General features: G+C 41.2%; 1 protein-coding gene across 5 annotated transcripts in view; it reads left to right on the forward strand.

Annotated features, from left to right (window-relative positions):
• Nucleotides 1–13000: 13000 nt before the first annotated feature.
• Nucleotides 13001–22523, forward strand: part of SEC24D (SEC24 homolog D, COPII component) — a 117821-nt gene continuing 108298 nt past the window's right edge. For 2 of the 5 annotated variants that reach the window (XM_017870882.1, XM_017870886.1), the window contains exons 1-2: nucleotides 15829–16083; nucleotides 18323–18481. In XM_017870882.1, coding sequence (XP_017726371.1) covers nucleotides 18364–18481 — 118 coding nt within the window. In that variant the 5' untranslated portion in view covers nucleotides 15829–16083; nucleotides 18323–18363. Of the gene's footprint in view, nucleotides 13131–15828; nucleotides 16084–18322; nucleotides 18482–22523 lie in introns of those variants that run through there. The other 3 variants (XM_017870881.1, XM_017870885.1, XM_017870884.1) reach the window with 2 other exon arrangements.

Here is a 22523-nt window from a genome sequence, read left to right on the forward strand (position 1 = left end):
GTCAGGAAAGTTCTGACATAAGACCTGGTGTTCCACTTAGACTCTGAAAAGCGAGTAGCGTTTTAAAACTCCTTTTGAAAAGATGAAAGGTATGAGTAAAAGCCGAGAAACAGTGAAGCACCTGATATTTGCAGGCAATAATGAATAATGAGTTCAGGTGACTGAAATATAAAGAGGACACGATTCATCTCCACTTCTCTTCCTACCTGTGTAACCATTCCTCTTGTCTCATCTCCTTTGTGGGAGGCTTTTCTTCCTTTCTCATTCCTCAAATATTGATGCTTCCTATGGTTCTGTCCTTGGATCTCTCTTCTCACTCTATATGATGGTCTCCCTCCCCAGTCTGATCCATACTCAAGATTGGAGCTTTGCTTCTGAGCTGCTGAATTCACATCTTTACCTCACCTTCACTCCTGAGCTCCAGAACAATATGTTCTGAATATTTTGAAGGCCACAGATTGAAAGTGAAACAAACGTTTTCCTGGAAACCACTCTCTTCCTGTATCCTCTTTCTTGGCCCCTCCCCACCCAGCACATCACCTTAGTTTCCACACTCACCTTCCTCCGCCACATACATTCAATTGGATGCCGCTCTATTAACACTGTTCCTTGTTTTTCTTTTCTATATTATCGTGCTGTTTTCTTAGTTCTTTTTGCCCCTAGTCTCGCAAGCTTCCATTCCATCCTCTACATTGCTGCCAAAACCAATAGTACAAAAGCAACAAATCATGCTGTTTTCCTGTTTTGAAACCTTTTGATGCCTCCCTCCAGGATGAATCACTAACACCTCAGTGGTACTTAAAATGCCATTCATTATCTGGCCCTTGATTGAATCTTCATGCTGTTGCTTGGTGAGGCCCCTCCTCAGCCATGACAAACATGTTCCTTGCTGCTGCGGTATCAAAAAACTTGCAGTTCCCCCTAGATCTCCAGGTTGCTTTACATTTCTATACTCTTGTTCAGATGCTTTCTCTTTCAGGAATGCCCTTTCCTGCTCTACCAACAAAGAATAACAACCACTTTCCAGATTGTTCTTTCTAAGAACCCATCTCTTCACTTTGGGTTAAATAGTATATTTAACTCATTTTAATACAAACATCTTGAAAATGATTACAAAAGATCCACAATTTAGGAAGATTCCACAAAGGTGATACAGTTAATAAAAATCATACTTTGAATTTTGAATTTTGATTTTTTTCCAGAGTGTGATATGCAGTGCAATGCTACTCTCTTGCAGGATGTTGGGCAGTGGCAGTAAGTTGCAGCTCTCAGTCAGCTATATGATCATGAGGTTAAATACCCTGTAATATACAGTTTACTGTGCTGCTAGATGATTTTGCCCAACTTTAGGCTAATACAAGTATTCTGAGCACATTTAAGGTAAGTTAGGCTAAGTTATGTTTGATAGGTTAGGTGTCTTAAATGCATTTTTTTTTTTTTTTGAGACGGAGTCTCGCTCTGCCGCCCAGGCTGGAGTGCAGTGGCCAGATCTCAGCTCACTGCAAGCTCCGCCTCCTGGGTTTGCCATTCTCCTGCCTCAGCCTCCCGAGTAGCTGGGACTACAGGGGCCTGCCACGTCGCCCGGCTTGTTTTTTGTATTTTTTAGTAGAGACGAGGTTTCACCGTGTTCGGCAGGATGGTCTCGATGTCCTGACCTCGTGATCCGCCCGTCTGGGCCTCCCAAAGTGCTGGTATTACAGGCTTGAGCCACCGCGCCCGGCCTTTAAATGCATTTTTGACTTATATTTTCAACTTACAATGGATTTATCAGGACATAGCCCCATCTTAAGTCAAGGAGTGCCTGTATTTGCATTTGAAACCTATTTCTAATACTATTTTTAATCCACTTCTCCTCTCTAGATCCAGAGAAGATGAATTCTCCTTGCATGCACAAAATACTATGGTATGAGGCATTTTATGTAGACTCACATTATGTTAAATAAAGAGCAAAGAAGACTCAAATGTCTCACAGAAAGTACAAAATTTGGTAGTTCTTCTTACATTCCAACATATAACCTGGCAAACAAAGAGTTAGGGTTTATAAAATACATGTCCAGTATACAAGCATGTATTATGCCCTTGTTTCACAAATTATTTAATATTGCTAGAATTCCTTGAATATTATGTAAATTAGGTTTTTTTTTAAAACAGATTTGACATTTCTTTAATTTCATAAGAGGGATGTTGTTTTGTGAGATTTCTTTCCCCAGAGTCAACTTTCTAGTCTTTTATTTTAACATAGCTGGTCATTCACAGTTCTTTTGAAAAAGGATTAAAATTCTTAAGTACCAGCATCATGGCCCTATTTGCCATCCCCTGAATTCAAGTGATATCAGTGTTAGTTACAGATAAGCCTGCCAGGGACTTACTTCATGATTGGGCTCAAATCCCCATAATCAGTGAGCCCTTGCAGTTTTCTGTGAAAAGTATAGAAATTTGGAAGGGTGTTTTATGAAAAGGGTGTTTTAGAAAAAATGGGATATTCTTAGTTTATAAAGCACTTTCAATTAAATTATTTATCTACACCTGACACTGCATATGAACTCATAATGATCTAAACTTCATTAAGTTTTCTAATTCTATGACTAAAAATAATCTGTAAGAACAATTTTGTCAAATAAAAGGTTTATAATAAGTGATATAAGCAAGGAGGTTGTTCTCAGACTTAAATCCTCATTGTTCTCTATTTTCCTGGTCTTAAAGACAGAATGCTGGCACAATATTCTTAGTAAGGCGCCTAGAGATCTCGTCAATAGGTGCTGCCTAAACACAGAGCTAGAAATAACTTGTTCAAGACAAATTTGGCCCAGGTACAGTGGTTCAGGCCTATAATCCCAACACTTTGGGATCACTTGAGCCCAGGAGTTTGAGATCAGCCTGGGTAACATGGCGAGACCCCATCTCTACAAAAAATTTTTAAAAATTAGCTGGGCGTGGTGTTGCGCAACTGTGGTCCCAGCTACTTGGGAGGCTGAGGTATGAGGACTGCTTGAGCCCAGGTGGTAGAGGCTGCAGTAAGCCATGTTTATGCCACTGTACTCCAGCCTGGGCAACACAGCAAGACCCTGTCTCAAAAAAAAAAAGACAAATTTGGGCAGAGATATATATAAATTACTGAGGAGATGCAGAATATTCAAGTTTTTATGGTAGATTTTACCAATAGGACATTATTTTACTTTTAGAAATGAGTGATACTTTTATACATAAAGACTCCATATCTATTCATTCATCCTCAGAGCAGAAACAATAATCACAAAGGCAGGGGAGGCATCACTTATTTGCTACTGGGGGGATTCAGTGACATTGGATTTGTAGTAAGCTTGTTATAGGGGTGATGCTTTTCGGTAACTTGTAAGCACTATATTCATGAAAGCAGGGAGCTGATTTTTTTAAAAGGACTAGTAGAGAAAGACAAGAAAAAAGAAAACAAGAGAGAAATTACAGAAGAAAAAAAGAGATGTGAAAATCATCTAAGAAATTAGTCAACATTTGTGGAGACTATATAAGAATACAAAAGTTAGGGTCCTTAATATTAAGAATGAAAAAATCAAGACTTACTGAAGTCTGGGTGTTGTGGTTCATGCCTGTAATTCCAGCATTTTGGGAGACTGACACAGGAGGATTATTTGAGCCCAGGAGTTTGAGACCAGCCTGGGCAACATAGTGGGACCCCCGTCTCTACAAAAAAAATAAAATAAAATAAAATTAGCCAGGCATGGTGGTATGCACCTGTGGTCCCATCTGCTTGGGAGACTGAGGTGAGAGAACAGCTTGAGCCTGGGAGTTTGAAGCTACAGTGAGCCATGATCTCCCCACTGCATTCCAGCCTGGGCAATAGAGTAAGACCTGTCTCAAAAAACAAACAAACAAACTTATTGAAGCGAAGTTTTATGTAGGAGTGATGAGATCTTCAATAAACTAGATGTTTTTTCCACTTATTTTTCTGTTTAAAATATTGTTTTATTGTAAGCTGTGTGGTCAGTTTAGTGGGAGTAACAAATGGTTCGAAAGTATGGTAGGGAGAGTAGAGGAAAAGGCATTAGCAATACATTTAAATAGGAAAGATAGCTCTCAGCCTCAGGAACAGGAGGAAGGAGGCTGTCTCGCCTCTCTGAAGGTGTAAATGGTAAAATCATCCTATCTAAGGAGAACAGTTTGGTTTTCCAACTTCTACTCCCCACTCAGAGACACTTTGTTCCTGCTTTATGCAAAGATGAGATGTTAAAGCTGAAATCTGGAGGCAGAAGAACTGGCTTTTATAGTTAAAGCATCAGGCTACAAAAGCAGTTTTGCACCTTCCTTTGGATTACTTAGAAACAGTGGATCCCAGCCACAGAAAGAAGGCATAGAGCCTAGAAAGGCAGAAGCTGAGAGCCAAATCCTCAGGTTATCAAGGACTGTACAGTGTTGGGTAAAGCAAGCCATAAATGGAAGACTTTCCCTTCCTTTCCCTTCCCTTCTCTCCCCTCCCCTCCCTGAGTTATGTCTGTGTGTGTCCGTGTGCATGGGTGGAGGTGGGGCCATTTATATGTGTGTGTGTGTGTGTGTGTGTGTGTGTGTGTGTGTGTGTGTATGTATAATTTTTTAAGAAGCTTATTCTGTTTTTTAAAGTTGGTTTCAAAGTATCCGCTTAACATGCAGTTGCAGTTATAATTTGAAATTAAACTCTTAAAAGAGGCTTTTGAATGAAAGTAAAGTACAGGAAATGTGGAGAAGGTTTAGAATCATAAAAAAGACACTGGAGTGCAAATTGAGATTTAGGTTCTAGTCCCAGCTCTTCCAAAATTCATGGCACTATGAGCCTGACTTTCTGAACCTCAGCTTGCCTATCTGGGGAATGAAAGTATTGGGCTAGAATGATCTTTGAGGCTACAGCTCTGACACTTGATTATCCTGTGAATTCTAGGTGATGTTAAGTAGACAGCCACTCTTGCGTGGTACATTAGCACCTGGTAAAGAGACACACCTAAAAGAGTAAGAGTAGGGAGGGGCAAAATCAGCTTCTGAAATATTGAAATTACTCCCCTCAATAAATGAGTAGCTTGCTTCATAACAGACAGGAACAAAAGAGATCACAGTAATAGCAACATGTAGTATTTCTCATAAGTAAATAGGGCTAAAAGTAGCAAAGCCAAGGGTACATACATAAGTTCACCAAAAGACAAGAACCAGCATATGTGCTGGGCTGCCCTCTTCACTAGAATTTCCAGATAAAATAGATGATGCAAATAAAATTTAGAAATTTAATGCAGTTGCAATATGGAAATAAATCCAGTGCGAAGCCAAAACTCTCATTGGAGCATTGCAATGGTTTAGGGATTAAGGGGTCAACAGATCTGGTTGGGTGTACTTGGCTTGGCCACTTACCAGCAATATGTATCTGAATAAGTGAATTATGGGTTAATTGTAGAAAATTTGGAAAATACAGAAAAAAATCAGTGAAGTTTTAAAACCCTTAATGCAAGGAATTTTGGAAAATGTAGTTTTAGCTTTCTACTCTCTGCTAAAGGAAAGCAAGCAAGCCAGAACGGGTGTTTCTGTATTTGCCATGCCCTCTACTTACACTAGTCAGGGTTCTCCTGGGAACAAAAGTGCGGATGGCAGATTAATGTTTCAGCTCAGTAGTCAGCTAGAGAGAGAATTCAACTTTCCTCTACCTTTTTGTTCTATTCAGGCTCTCAACTGATTGGATGAGGCCCACCCACATTGGGGAAGGATATCTGCTTTACTCATTCCATCAATTCAAATGCTATTCTCTTCCAAAGACCATCACAAACAAACCCAGAAATTGTGTTTAATCAGATATCATGGCACAGTGGGGCTGCTATATTAAAATATTATTCTAAATGCATATGCTAAAGTCATTTCCTTTAAAAGCACAACCAGAGAGAAATGTTCAACAGCAAGTTTATATATCAATATTAGTTATCAATATTATTTTGGGGTTTCTTGCAAGTGCAATAAGAAAAAAATGCTGATGAGGTTGCTGCATATCTAGAAAACCCCAAAATTGCAATTTTAAAGTAATAATATAAGAAAGATAATTTGATAATTTGATCACTCATATATATTTAGAAATTTCTTTACTGGTAACAAACACTAGAAATAGAAATGGAAAAAAGCAAATTCACATAAAACATAATAGTAAAAAAATAGGTTAAAAAATACAGGACCTATACATTAAAAAACAAAAACACGGCCGGGTGCGGTGGCTCATGCCTGTAATCCCAGCACTTTGGGAGGCTGAGACGGGCGGATCACGAGGTCAGGAAATCGAGACCATCCTGGCTAACACTGTGAAACCCCGTCTCTACTAAAAATACAAAAAATTAGCCAGGCGCGGTGGCAGGCGCCTGTAGTTCCAGCTACAGGGGAGGCTGAGGCAGAAGAACGGCGTGAACCCGGGGGGCGGAGCTTGCAGTGAGTGGAGATTGCGCCACTGCACTCCAGCCTGGGCGACAGAGCGAGACTCAGTCTCAAAAAAAAAAAAAAAAAAAAAACACCTAACTTATTGAAGGGCCCAAAGGCAAAAAACAAAACAAAACAAAAAAACAGGTTATGTTCTGGGTCCAGAAATCTTAATATCACAAATATATCAAGCCTCTAGAAAAAATCATAAATTCAATGAAAAAATGTTAACAGCTTTATTGAAGTCTATTAAAATACAATGAACTACACATATTTAAAACATACAATTTGATACATTTTGATATATGTATATATACATATACACATCTGTAAAACCAATCTAGATAATGAACATATCCATCACTTCAAAGTATCCCATTCTCCTTTATAGTGCCCCTCACCCACCTCTCTCTGCCCTAGCCTCAGTTCCATGTTCCATGCAACTACTGATCTACCTTATGTCACTATAGATCAGTTTGCATTTTCTTGAAATTTATGTAAATACAATCATATATTCTTTGTATGTCTGGCTTCTTTCATTCAACAATATTGTGAGATTTATTTATTTGCTGCATGTACCAGTAGTTCATTTTTTTCATTGCTGAGTATTCCTTTGTAAGGATATCCCACAATTTGTTTGTTCACCTGTCCGTAAACATTAGGGTTAATTTCAGTTTTCGGTTATTATAAATAAAGCTGTTGTAACCATTTGTATATGAATCTACTTATGAACATAAACTTTTTTTTTTTTTTGAGATGGAGTCTCACTCACTCTGTTGCCTAGGCTAGAGTGATATGTGCGATATTGGCTCACTGCAACCTCCACCTTTTGGATTCAAGTGATTCTCCTGCCTCAGCCTACTGAGTAGCTGGGATTACAGGTGTGTGCCACCATGGCTAGATGACCTTTTGTAGTTTTAGTAGAGACAGGGTTTCACCACATTGGCCAGGCTGGTCTCGAACTTCTGACCCCAGGTGATCCGCCCACCTCGGCCTCCCAAAGTGCTAGGATTACAGGCATGAGCCCCCATGCCTGGCCTATTTATGGACATATACTTTTTATCCTTTTGGAACTTAGAAGTATCCAGGGAAAAAGGAGAAAATCTTTGTGATGTGATCTTAATTTTCATTTAGGTTTATACTTTATTTTGAATTAATTTTTTTATATGGTGCAAGGTAGGGATTGAGATTCTTTTTTTTTTTTTTCTTTTTTGCCTGTGTATACCTAATTGTTCCAGCACAATTTGTTAAAGAGACAAGAAAAGTGTGTCTACACCTGTGCCAAAAATCAATTTATATATATGTGGATCTATTTCTATCATGCTAACCTGTTTTCTTAATATTTTTATCTTGATGGCAATACTATATTGATTTGACTTTTGTAGCTTTTCTTTACCAGAACAAATGTTGACTCTTCTATTGCACTAAATGAGAACAATTTCAACCTGGAAATAAATCTTGAAAACTGAAATCTAAAAAGTGTGTTCTCAGAAGACAATATGATACTATCTGCTAGTGATATATATATATAATGGGACAAGCTCCTGTCTTTTCACTGAATTCAGTCCCCACTTAAGGGTGACACAGTGATTTCTGAAGGTTCTCCAGGGATTGAATTATAGCTATTTCTGAGTGCAGTCCTCAGATTTGTCCATTCTAGCCAGATCTTACCACCGTGCTTTGCCATCTGCATCTCCTCCACTCCTCAGGTCTAAAACCAGAGAGACCCCTGCCCCTCGGGATCAAAGAGTTGCTCTTGACTCTTGTTAGTGGTGATGGAACTCAGAACTGCCCCTGTGGGGCTGAAGGGCGCTGACACATGGGGCTGGCCCAGAAATGGCCGCCCAGCCTCACTGCTGCCGCTAACACAAGCACTGGCTTGAGACCTGTCTTCCTGTGGCTGAGATTAACTCTCGAGATGTAACTCTCTCAAGTGGCACAGTTGCAGACTTTTCAGTATCTCTCAGTCTAGACTCAATGTTTAGACCTTGGAGGAAGAGGAAGGGGAGCCTCTCCTTTCTCAATCCAAAAAGTCACCTTCATTCTTGGCCAATGAAACAGTATCCATTGTGATTAACAATGGGAACATCAACTCTCTTCAAAAGAGAAATCCACCATCAGGGTATGTTTTTACTGAACAGCTCCATTAAAACAATAAAATCACCAGTCTATGTATTTCCCTCTTTGTGGCTAATTCAGTTTTATCCATAGTCCTTTTCTTACTCTAGTAGATTATGATGTGTTATTTGATTGTTTCTTGTGGTAGATTCACTCTGACTGGTACAATTTACAAGTATCTCACTTAATTTTTAAAATATGCTAATAAGTGGCTCAAACTCCATAAAGTTTCTTTTTCTCTCATGTACCAGCTCAGAGGTAGACACAGGGTTCAAGAGGGGTAGGTGGCCCTTGTTATGAAGACAACCAGAGACCAGGGTTCCTTATTGCTTGCCATCAACCCTAGAGGATTATCCTCACCTGGAGGATTAATTTGGCTTTACTGCTACCATGTCTCCATTCTAGCTTGCAGAAAATGAAAGACTCAGGAAGCGACTTTTAAAGATGAGACAAGTTGCACACATTATGTCCACTGTACTCTGTGAGCCATAAAGCTACAACCAGCTACAGGGGAGGCCAGGCATCCACACACCAGCCACAAACTCAGAATAATGGATATTCCAGAAAAATGTCCAGTCTCTGCCACATGAACAATATTCCAAAATCCAAATTTCTGATATTTCTTATTTATGCAACAATATAGTATTGCATTATTTTTCTAGGTAATCACATAAGTAGATTTGAGGAAAAAATCAAAGGAACATCATTTCTTCCTACTAATGATCACATATTCAGGTACTGACTTCAATTAGATCGTTAGTACCATTTTTACCTCTTCCTATTATTATGGTGACTTAGGGGCTTTTAATTTCTCAGTTCAATACTACTAGCTTGCCTGAGGTCTCCTTAGATCACTCAAGAAAATCAGTGCAATGAAAACATTGAATCACATCTTACTCACTTCATCAACTGGAAAATCTTTCAAATCACCAGGAATGTGGTGGGAGTGAGGGGTGAGCTATGAATACAGAACTGTGGTCGTGCAGCAGTCACAATTCAGTTTACCACCTGCTTTCATAGTTCAGTAGGCTCCAAAACACTTCCTGTTCTTCTCAATTCTTGGCCATGACCAAGAAAACCTGTGTGAAACCAAACGATTAGAGAATACATTTCTGAGGCCTGAAATCTCACTGAGACTATAAAAATAAATATTGTTCTGAACACCTGCCTCCCATATCAGTAAAAAAATATTGGAAAATGAGTCAAATCACGTCATTCCTCAGTTCAAAACCTGTAAGGACTCCTTTTCATCCAAATTAAAACCAAACTTTAAAATAGCCTAAGGATCCTATACTATCTGCTCACCCCCTTACCTCTAGCCCCTCCTCTCTGACAACCTTCCCCTCATTTCCTCTTCTCCAGTCTGTGTGGCATCCTTCTACTCCTGAAACATGCCAAGCACCTACTTCCTGACATAGGAACTTTTAGGGGCTCTCTCTTCTGCCTGAATTCCCTTCCCCATGCCAGGTGATCTGTGTCGCTAACTCCTTTACCTCCTCCAATGCTTTGTTCAAATCTCACCTTCTCAATGAGGCTGTCAGGCTAGGTCAGATGAAAAGCACACAACAACATGGAACGAGATATGTAAGAGATTTATTGGGAGAAACACCTATAAGAACAGATGAGCTAGGGACCAAGAGGAGGAGAGAAAGCCTTCTGGTGCATGCAGATCTGACACCCGTGACAAAGAGAGGGCAGGAAGGAGGACGAGGTAGGATGAATCTCAGACTGCAGTGCAGCTCTGAGAAAGTCTTGGCCAGGGCAAAGGGAACCCCAGAGAAAAGATTTCCCTCTAGATGTGTCCCCTGTTAGGCAAAAATGCTGACTTCATTAACTCCACCAAGTGCAGTCATTGGCTAGGGGCTGCTGAGAGAGTGGCTTTGTGCTAAGTGCCTTAGCTAAGTGCCTTAGCTTTGTGCTAAGTGCAGCTCCAAAGGGGTAGCAGCTGAAGGTTGTCAGTCACTTACATTCCTCCGAGCAGGTTATATTGAAAGGAGAGCTGAGTGGCACTACTTCCTGGCCCCAAGAGCCCTGCCTACCTACGCCGTATAACACTACTGATCACCAGCTCAGCATTCCCAGTGCTTTTTACCCAGGGTCTACTTTTACTTGTTTTACTCCATGACAATGAGAGAAATGTAATATTCCTAATTTACAATGAGTAAACCAAGGTTTAGTAAACTTAGAACATGCATCTATTCTAGGGTTCCCAGGCGTTTCATCCTTTGACTTTACTCATGTGGCTTCAATTGTCACTTACATGTTATTAATAATGATTGGGATGATGATGCCACAATGGTAACATTATTGATCAGTTGCTATGTGCCAAACATTGTACTGAGTGATTTACTTGTATTATCTCACTTAATCCCCACAACGACTTTGAGATTATTATTATTATTCCTTCAATTTTTTAAAGATAAAGATACTAAGGTTCAGGGAGGGTACACACAGCTTGTAACAAACAGAACCAGAAGTCATGACTTGGTCTGACTGCAGAGCCTGATTGATCTCTTGCCTGCCAGATTGATTTTCAAATTTTCATTGCTGGCTGCCTTCTATTGTCTCCAGTTCACATTTATCTCCTAGCTGCAGACACACGTATCTGACAGGTGACTGGACACCTCCACGTAGATGTACCACAGATAGCTCAAAACGAACTTCTCCAAAACTGAATCCATCCCCTCCCCATATCGCTCTTGTTTTTGTTTCCCTAATCACTTATATAGCTCTACCATTCATCCACTAATTCTCCCAGATCAAAAATCTGAGTGTCTGTCCATATTCTGCCTCACTTTCCCGATTTCTGTACCCAGTTCCACTGATGCACCTTATAAACCTCTTTCCCACCTGTCTGTCCTCTCCACTCACATCTCCACTACCTTTGTTTAGGCCACCATATTCTCATCTGGATTATTGCTGACGGTGTCCTAATTCTTCTTTACTCCACCAGTCTTGCCTTTTCCTCTCTTCCATTCTTTCACTAACTCTAGACTGATCTTTCTGGAAAGAAAAATAACAATAATCCACTGTGTCATTCCCATGCTTAAATTGTTTCATTCCCTTTCCAGTGCCTTTGAGGGATCCATGAGCTACCCTAGCCTACCTGCTTAATCTCATTTCCTTTAGAAACCCATGTCCAAGCTGTACGGGAATTTTAGCACCTCTAAATGCCCTATGTTCCTCATCTTCCTTAACTCACTCAAGCTATTCCCTGCTGCTCTTCACCCCTTTTTTTTTGGCCTTATTACTGTCCTCAGGTCCTCAGCTCAGGTGCCACCTCCACCACGGAGATGTCACTCACTTTCCAAATCTGGGTTAAGTGTCCCTTCCTACATGTTCTCATGGCAACCTGTGTCTCCTCATAGAATGAAAATGAACTATATTATAATTGTACATCCTGCCAGACCAGGGGGCAGCAAACTTTTTTCTGTAAATGGCCAGATAGTATGTATTTTAGGTTTTGCAGGCCTTGTGGTCTGCAAAGTTAAGTAAAAAATAATTACTTAACTCTAACATTTACAGTACAAAAACAACCACAGAATATATGATAATAGAAAAGCATGGCTGTGTTCCAAGAGAACTCATTTATGGCCACTGAAATTTGAATTTCACATAATTTTCATGTGTCACAAAATATTAAAAACTTCAACTATGTAAAACTAAAAATGCCATTCTTAGCTCGAAGGCTGTACAAAAACAGGTGGGTGGGCCAAATATAGTGTACAGGCTGCCACTGGCTGATCGTTGCACTATTCCATGAGCTTCTCACAGCCAGGGCAGTGTCTCATCTGACTCTGTATTCACAGTTCTTAGTACAGTATCCTGTTTATAGTAGGTGCTTAATAAACATTTGTTGAATAAGTAAAACTTGCACAGCTAGTAGTAAGTGATAGTGTCAGGATTTAAACCTGAGTCAATTTGAGTTAGCAGTGTGATGTCTCACTGTCCATTTTGTGATTGAAACTGTATGTGATGTAACATACTTAGAACATATTTGAGATATCAAAAAAGTAATTCTAGAAGCACCTTGGGTATTACTTGAACTCTTTCATTACTGTTATTAGCTGCTACTCAGCCTACCGTACCATGTACCCTTTCCATCACCCCCCTATAACTTGACCTTATTTACTCCATTTCCAGGTGTTTAAAATAGTCCAGGATTCGGCCACTTAAATTTTTTTTTTTTTAAATAAAGCTTCTAACTGTTTTCAGCTTTGGAAGCAGAAACCTCCAAACTTTGTAAGTTACATAAATGCTTAGAGCATCATAACCTTCAAAAGGTTGCCAATTAGAAGAAATCTTAAGCATTGTCAGGAAATTCCTTCTCTCTATATACAGTCTTATGTATAGTTGACTCTCTGCTTTCTTTCCCTTTAAAAGTCGGAACACAGAATATAGAACTCCACTACATGGGCACTGTGAGGTCCTTGTGACCTCACCTTTCAAACAGGATATGGTTACCTGGGAAACTAAGTTAATTACATATGGAACATCAGAGGTTAAGCTCAGGTGGCAACAGGATGGGTCAGATCAAGGAAGACTGAGACTCCACGCCAACCCTCATGGCTGGTGAAGGCCAGGGACCCAATCACAGGAACAAGGTTAGGAGTTCGTCACCTAAGGCATGGGCACTTGGGGACAGGACAAGAGAAGCAGGACGCAAACCAGAAGCCCATTTCATTTAAAAAAGAGATTTGTGACAAGTAACTCCAACTGTTGGTGGAACTATGCAGTCAGTTAATAGTTATTTGAGAACTTGAATATAAGGCAGTCACAGGAGAAAAAGGCAGAACCAGTTAAAAGAAAACAGCAAATCAGAGTATCAGAAGGTAAAAAGCATAGGGAGGTGAGGCCAGGCATGGTGGCTCATGCCTGTAACCCCAGCACTTTGGGAGGCCGAGGTGGGCAGATCACGAGGTCAGGAGTTCAAAATCAGCCTAACCAACATGGTGAAACCCTGTATCTATTAAAAAATACAAAAAATTAGGCGGGCGTGGTGGTGCACGCCTGTAATCCCAGCTACTCAGGAGGCTGAGGCAGGAGAATCATTTGAACCCGGAAGGTGGAGGTTGCAGTGAGCCAAGATCGCGCCACTGCACTCCAGTCTGGTGACAGAACGAGACTCCGTCTCAAGAAAAAAAAGCATAGTGAGGTGAAAAGAGCTTTGGAATTGGAAGGGATGACTTCCAACTAGCTATAAATGACTAGTAAGTCATTTAAATTTTCTCAATAAACCTGTCTATTAGTCTATTAGATGATTAAATTGAATTCAGTTCTCACTGAATATTGAGTTGAATACTCATATCTCTAAAGTCCCTTCCAGCTTTAACATTTAAGAATTAAAAACTGTTTTAGAATTGAAACCACAAATTGTCCTGGTTTCAGACAAGTTTGGTACCTGAGCAGGAGGCAAGGAAGTATTTACAATTCAAATGTAGTGGTTTTATAGGAGTAACAAGTCAAGCAGGTCATCACATGTTGTGACTGTTTCTGACTTTACTCTCTCCTATCTTTGTATCATAGCTTCACTCGCTCCTTGTAATGTAGCTGTTATATGACAACTTCTTTCACTGCTTTTACAAGCTGTACTGCTTCAACACTGGCCAAAACTTCCTAAACTTCCACCAAACATTTTCATCACATTGAGAATACAAGAAACAATTTGAAACAAAATTTTCAGTGTGGTTTTTCAAACCTGATCAGTGATGAAGCTGGATGTAGGCAGGATATCTCACCTTAAAATCTTTTTTTCTTTTTCTTGAGACAGGGTCTCACTCTGTTGCCCAGGCTGGAATGCAGTGGTGTGATCATAGCTCACTGCCTCCTGGCCTCAAGCAATCCTCCCTGCTTGGCCTCCCAAAATGCTGGGGTGACAGGTGTGAGCCACTGTGCCTTGCCACATACCTTAAAAACTTATAAGAGTGCGAAAAAGGGACCATAAATTTTTACGGCTAGAATGACTTAAAATTCCTGCACAATTCAAGTAGCATTTCAGGAGTAGCAACATCCCCACATACGCTTTTACCTAGGCAGTTCATCAGTAAAGGTATTTGTCAAGTAGCTTTCTTGTAGCCTGGAAGAAAGTACATGTTAAAAACAACACCGGGGCCGGGCGCGGTGGCTCAAGCCTGTAATCCCAGCACTTTGGGAGGCCGAGACGGGCGGATCACGAGGTCCGGAGATCGAGACCATCCTGGCTAACACGGTGAAACCCCGTCTCTACTAAAATACAAAAAACTAGACAGGCGAGGTGGCGGGCGCCTGTAGTCCCAGCTACTTGTGAGGCTGAGGCAGGAGAATGGCGTGAACCCGGGAGGCTTGCAGTGAGCTGAGATCCGGCCACTGCACTCCAGCCTGGGCGACAGAGGAAGACTTCGTCTCAAAAAAACAAAAAACAAAAAACAAAAACAAACAAACAAACAAAAAAACAAAAAACAAACAAACAAACAAACAAAAAACACCGGGCTGGTTTTTACTTGGTAAGTTTGAGCAAAGTGGTAGCTATACCAAACCCGGGGGTGGCTGAATGTCTTTCTATTTAGCAGTGAAAGTGATGGGAAACCAGCCAGATGGTCCTGATTTTAGGGTGAAATAGAGAGGTAAGCGCCAGATCTCATATAGGTTGCCTTTATTTCTGAGCGGTTTCTCTCAGGACGGTGAGCTAAACGCTGGGTGCTTTTACAGGCAGAGATTCCTGTTTGGGGCTAGGATCAGCCATCCTACTTCACAAACAAGGAATATGCGGACGAAGGAGTATACAGAACGCTAACAACCCCAGTATCAATGGAAACCCCACTTCCCAAACTTTTCCTTTGGGACATCTCCCCCACCCCCCACTCCTCCCGTGTTACACGTTGCCAGGCTGCTTTGGGCGTTCCTTCCTCTGTAGTGCATTGCACGGATACATAATCAAATGTGCGTGTACACGTGCCAGATTCGCCTTTAAAAGGCAATTTCCTCTAGTTCCAGATCGTGTACTTTCCTGTATGTAACGGTAGTGCAGTACCTGAACTATTAGTTATTTAAGTAATACGTAATGAATGAAGAGCTGAAACTGCAACCTGTTGATGGAAGAATGGAACGCGCTCCCCTCCTTCCTACCGGGCTGCGCGGAGAAAATACCGTTCTGATTTAGCCATGACGTTAAAGGCTTTGACCTGTAGGGGGAGGGTAAAGAAAAGACGGGAAAAAGAAAACCAAAACACAAAAAAACCGGAAAAGGCAAAAGCGAAAAGCGGGAGGTCGCTTGGCTGCTCGCTGGCCCAGTCCGGTGGCCCCGCCCCGCGGCGGCCGGTAGCTGTGCGCGTGCGCAGGCGGGAGCGCGGCGGCGGGTCCAAGCCCGGCGCTGGGGGCGCGCAGCCGGGAGAGGGTTTGACGTGGCAGTTCCCAGCCCAGCTGCAACTCCGAGCGTGAGACCAGGCTGAGGGGACGCCGGCCGGGTAAGAGGCTCGGGGGAGAAGCGGCCGCAGCGGGAGCCGGGCCGCCGAGGGCTGCCGGCAGTAGACGCAGAGCCGCCAGCGCTCCGAAGCCCGCGGGGTGAGGGAGCGGGAGCAGGTAAAGCCTCGCACCCGCGGACGCGCTCAGGCGGGACAGTCCCTGCCCAGGCACAGCGGAGCGGGTTGCCGCGCCCGGCCCGGGGACAAGGCGGGAGACCGGGTGCTCACCTGAGGCAGGGGCGGCGGGAGAAGACCTCATTCTTTGTTCCTTTAGCCTTTTAGTGCAGTTTAATAGTGGGGCGGGCGGGATGGGGAGAAGGAGGTGGGGTGGGCGTGGGCATTTTTTACCCGCCCCACCTTTTGCCTTGGGATGCAGGAATTGCCTAGTTAGGATCCTCAGTGACCACCATTCGAATGTCATTGACAGCGGTTTTCTCGTCTCCTTATCAACTTTATTTCCTTTTTTGAAGGAAGGGAATGTTGGATGTATTCATGGTGAAAATGGCAACTATATCTTGAAGCTTCGGGACATCCGAATAGTGAAACTGATCTGGCCAAATACGAACTTGTTCCAGGGTTAGAAGTGCACCTTGGCTAGAGTTGCTGGGTGACAGTGAGCCAGGGGGCCGTTCTGGGATTGGGGCTCCCCAGATTTTGATCCTAGGCCTGCTTATGCCAAGTGGCTTTCTGCCATGTCGCCGCTTGAAGCTGAGTCAGGTTTCTTTAACTTGGTGCTCTGTGTGAGGAAGTTTGACGTGGCAAACTGGGTAGCGTGAGGAAGCTGATTCCTCTCAGTACCAGTTCAGAGGGACCTGTGGCTGCTTCCTGTTCTTTGGAGTGACCATCTCAGCCTCTCTTTTCTGTCACTCAGCAACAGGCTGCTACTTAGGTGTGTTCGTGCCGACTTCCTAAGTGCTCTTGGTTGGATGAGCTTGACCAAAGCTCAGGCTGCCACGTCTCTCTCTGCTAAGTGGGAGGAGGAAACAAGGGTTGTCAGGAACAAAGTGGACCAGAAGGCCTTTGCCTGCCTCTCTCCTCTTTTTCAGTTCTCCTCTTCCCAGAAGGAAGTGATCTCACAATATTTTTACATGGTTGCTTTTATTTTGTAAACTTATAGTTTAATATGGAAACAAAATCAAATCACAAATTTTAGGCTTCACATTTTAAATGTGAGATGTTATTTCTTGAGTATAGACAGATTCTAAGTCTTAGCAGGTACCACCGATCTCTTATCTTAAATTGTAGCAAATAAAAGAACAAAAGGAAGAATATGCCTGTATGGGGGCAAATAAACTGGAGATAAATTGTAGAATCAGTGGAAATCTGAAAAGGCTTCATTTCCTAAAAGAAGGAACTGAGGCTTAGAGAGGTTCTTCAGCTCATTCCATGTCACACAGTTAAGTATGGCAGATATAGAATGAAAACACACTTCTCTTGCCAGGATTCAAAGCATTTTCTGCCGTATTTAAAATTTTTTTTTTTTTTTAATCATCAGTCCTATGAAATATCTCTTATTTTGTTAAAACCTGGAAAAAATGGAAAATTTAAAGCAAAATTGAGTTCTGATTAGAATCAAGATTAAAAAAAAGAATCAAGATGAGTCTGTTATATTTGTGATGTGTGTGCCTACACACTTACAAAATTACACTTTTTTTCCTTAGTCCCTTAAATATAGGTGCATATGTTCTTAGAGATGTGATATCATTTAAATTAGAAAGAAATTCTGTCGCCTTTGAAAAACCACTGACAATACTCAAGTGGTTATAGTGACCACCTGGCTTGGTCTAATTATGACTCATAAAATAAGCCTATTATCAACTTTATCTGTTGCTATGTTTGTTGGACTATGATTTCTCTTTGTCTTAATGACTAGATTAAAATAACTAATTAGAGGAGCACTAAAAAGACATAAGTGATAAAACATCTGATTGCAGACTACTGGCAGTTGTGGTCAGTCAATTGAATGGCATGGTGTGCTCTGTGCTGAAATGTGACCATGGAAACCAAAAGCACAAAATCATAGGAACACTTATGAGAGACTATCTGCGAAATGCTTCAGGCTTCCGTTAAAAAAGTGGTTGGGAGCTGTTATTCAAGTCTCATGCTTGAGAATTTGCCCAGAATTATTGAAGTGATTTACTGAATTTCAGAGAGCTATGGTTAGACCCTTTTTAGGGGATAATGATACATTGTATAATACAAAGATTTCTCATGTACCTGATAATTGTACTTTTCTTCAAACCATCATAAACATGTATTAACAGTGTTTATATTTTTAATATTTAAACACTAAATAAACGTTTAAATTAAGTGACTAAAACTCTCTTGGTAACATGTTTCTTGTTTCTCTGTTGCAGAGTTCTTTTGTAGATTTATCCTTTGGAATGATATTTTCATAATGAGTCAACAAGGTTACGTGGCTACACCCCCATATTCTCAGCCTCAGCCTGGAATAGGCCTTTCTCCACCTCATTATGGGCACTATGGGGATCCGTCGCACACAGCATCTCCAACAGGTAAAGTGTGTTATTTTGACTTGTATGTGATTATTTAGTTCTCAGGCTCAGAGGCGTAAGATGTTCTGAAAGAGGAGATTTGAAAGCATTGAATGATCATTGTATAATGAAATGGCTTGAGATTACAGGATCATTTGGAAAAGGCTCTCATAGCAGAGCTCTACATCACTAGTTTGGTTATTGCATGGAATACAAGTTTGGTTTTTAAATATAGACTAAAACAAACACTTCCTGTTTTATTTTTACTGTGAGTCTTGTTCTTGCTGTTAATTAGTGATATAAGATTATTGTAAACATTGAATAAAAAAAGAATTACATTTATAAATGAATTAAATTTACATATCCTTATCTAGGATTGGCCCTAGATAAATCTGTCCATCAGTTATATGTGAGGATAATTCTTTGTACAATTCTTTATACAAATGGACCTTGTATAAATCAATGAGTAACTCTCAGAACTCACTGGAACTAGCTCAGATATCTGGGATCCAGGCTGTGCTAGGTAGAATGTATATGGTACAAAGTCAGCAAGGGGTAAGGACTCCCTGTAGCGGGGCTTGATGTTAGCAGCCACACAGAGTATGCTGCAGAAGATGCTCTGAGATTGTGAATTACCTGTGGAAAGTCACTCTTATGATTTATTCCTCCCCAGATTTTAAAGATGTCCAGATGAAGCCTCCCTCTTCTTGTTCAGGACAATTCTCTCCAGAATGTTTATAATCTTGCCTTACTGGATCCTGTAGAAACCATTAACCCCTCCACTTTCTATCTGGTGGTTCATTTCTCCTCAGCATTTATTTATGAAGATAATTATGAATTATTCTTTTTTATGATCTATCGAAGTCTGGCCCTAAAAGCTTTCCCTGTACTGTCTTATTTAATCCTCATACAATGCTATGAAGTAAGTTATTTTTGCAGGTAAAAAAACTGAATGTCTGGTGTCGTGGTGTCATGTGACTTGTCTGAGGTCACAGATAGCAAGTAGTAGCACCAGGATTCATACCCAGATCTCTCAAGAAGACAAAAAACAAACTGCATACACACCTAAGTATAACACTTTGTATTGTTCACTCTTCCCTCTTCACAGGCATCTTCTTGAGAAAGTACTCACTATGCTTGGTGATCTCCACCTTTGCCTCTCCTTCCCTCCATGGCTCAGCATAGTTTACACTTCATAGTTTGTCACCCCATCCACACTTCCACTTCCCTCACCAGGACTATCGGTGTCCTATTTCTCAAGCAGAAGACATTGTGCTGTCTGTCCTCTTTTGTATTTGACACTGTTTACCACTCTCATTTTTATGAAACTCTTTTCTCCTTTGGTTTCAATGACACTATCCTTTTGTTATTGTTTTTTGAGGTGGAGTCTCCCTCTGTCCACCAGGCTGGGGTGCAGTGGTGTGATCTCAGTTCACTGCAACCTCCACCTCCTAGGTTCTAGTGATTATCCTGCCTGCCTCAGCCTCCTGAGTAGCTGGGATTACAGGCGCCCGCCACCATGCCCGGGTAGTTTTGTATTTTAGTAGAGATGGGATTTCTTTTTTTTTTTTTTTTTTTTTGAGACGGAGTCTCGCTCTGTCGCCCAGGCTGGAGTGCAGTGGCCGGATCTCAGCTCACTGCAAGCTCCGCCTCCCGGGTTTACGCCATTCTCCTGCCTCAGCCTCCCAAGTAGCTGGCCCGGCTAGTTTTTTGTATTTTTTAGTAGAGACGGGGTTTCGCCATGTTAGCTAGGTTGGTCTCGATCTCCTGACCTCGCGATCCACCCATCTCGGCCTCCCAAAGTGCTGGGATTACAGGCTTGAGCCACCGCGCCCGGCCGAGATGGGATTTCACCATGTTGGCCAGGCTGGTCTCGAACTCCTGACCTCAAGTGATCCACCTGCCTCCGCCTCCCGAAGTGCTGGGATTATAGGTGTAAACCATTGTGCCCGTTTTTTTTTGGTTGCTTTCTGGACATTTCTTTGGAAGGGGTTCTACATGACCCTTAAGTGTTGCTGTTTCTCCCTCCATGTTCCATCTTCACCACTGTTCTCCCACGCTGTAGATTTTTCCCTAAGCTGGATCATTCACAGAAAGTGCTTGTCTCTCAGATCTATTTCTCCAGCCCAGATGCCTCTCCTAAGCTCTAGACCAGGGGTATCCAGTCTTTTGGCTTTCCTGGGCCACACTGGGAGAAGAATTGTCATGGACCACACATAAAGTATACTAACAATAGCTGATGAGCTAAAAAAAAAATAATAATAAATCAAAAAGATCTCATAATGGTTTAAGAAAGTGTTCAAATTTTTATTGGGCCACATTCAAAGCTGTCCTGGGCCACATGTGGGCCGTGGGTTGGAAGAGCTTGCTCTAGACCCATATTTCCAGTTGTCCGCCTTTGTTGAGGCATATCACAATCACCATACCCAAAACAATTCCATATTCATCGTGGAAGCCTATGTTTTTTGGCATTTCAGATCTCACTCATTAGCATCACTTATTTGGTGATCCACACCAGAAACTTTATTTAAAAAAAAAAAAACAAACAAAAACAAACTTGGTGGGGTGTGGTGGCTCACACCTATAATCCTAGCACTTTGGGAGACCAAGACAAGTGGATCACTTAAGGCCCGGAGTTTGAGACTGTCCTGGCCAACATGGTGAATCCCAGTCTCTACTAAAAAAATAGAAAAAAATAATTTGCTAGGCATAGTGGCACATGCTTGTAATCTCAGCTATTTGGGAGGCTAAGGCATGAGAATCTCTTGAACCAGGGAGATGGAGGTTGCAGTGAGCCAAGATCATGCCACTGCACTCCAACCTGGGGAACAGAGTGAGACTCTCTCAAACAAACAAACAAACAAACAAGCAAAAAAACCTCTCCCTCGTTTTTACCTCCTCCAGTGCAATTGGTCTCCCAAATCTTTTTGGAGTGATTGTAAACAGCTTTCCTACCTGCTTTCTCCTTTCCATTCTCCTGTCACTCTTTTTGTTCAATCCATCCATCTCTCACATGGATTACTAAAATGATCATGTAACTATTATCCCTGTCTCCAGTACTGCCTTTTTCCAAACCATCAACTCCTGAGCCAGAGGGATTTTTTATACCATGCAAATCTAATTTGAATTCTACTTTTGTGTTCTAATACTTTTGCAGGCCTCTATACTATTTGCCATACTGTGTTATAATAGATGTTCCTATAGTAGATGTTCCTGGAGCAGAGAAGGCACTCATGACTACTTTAAAAAAACTTTTTTAAATTTGCAAATAAAAAACTATATGTACATATATATTATGTACAACATATTGTTTTGAAATATGTATACACTGGAATGGTTAAATTGAGCTAATTATAAATGTTTATTCAGTGAAGTGAATGACAAACTGTAGCACTCATTAGCAAAACACTCTGGTATTCACCAATATTTAATTAAATTAAATTAATTTATTTATTTGAGACAGGGTTTTGCTCTGTTGCCTAGCTTCCGAGTAGCTGGTAGAGATGAGGTCTCCCTGTATTTCTCAGGCTGGTCTTGAACTCCTCAGCTCAAGTGATCCTCTCGCCTTGGCCTCACAAAGTGCTGGTATTATAGGAGTTAGCCTCGGCACCTGGCCTTACCAGTGTTTTTAAAAACTGTCTTTGTTGGATTAAATCCTTCACACTTTAATTTAAACTGATTTCTCCTTACTTAATGGATATTAAATATCAGGTGAATAACCAGGCTATTATACTCTCTGCAAATATACCTTTCTATGCATATTATGGTGTTTTAGTTTAATTATTTAAGACTTTCACTAAATTACCCCACCTCTTATATCTCTGATTATATTCTGCTGAATAACCTTAGATACCTTAATCTTCAGTCTTCATGTGTCTTGTCTAACCTTTTAGTGATCCTTTTATTGGTCTCCTGACAGACACAAGCAAACTTGTTGTGATTCCTTGAAGTATCTGTTCCACTGTAGATCTGGCCAGTGCTAACTCTTGCTTTGTGTTGCTCACATTATCATATCTCCATTTATGCCTATTCATTGTGTTTTTGTAAAGCTAGTGCTGTATAC

Source organism: Rhinopithecus bieti, unplaced genomic scaffold (assembly GCF_001698545.2).
Source record: "Rhinopithecus bieti isolate Rb0 unplaced genomic scaffold, ASM169854v2 scaffold_5846, whole genome shotgun sequence".
NCBI classification, from domain to species: domain Eukaryota; kingdom Metazoa; phylum Chordata; class Mammalia; order Primates; family Cercopithecidae; genus Rhinopithecus; species Rhinopithecus bieti.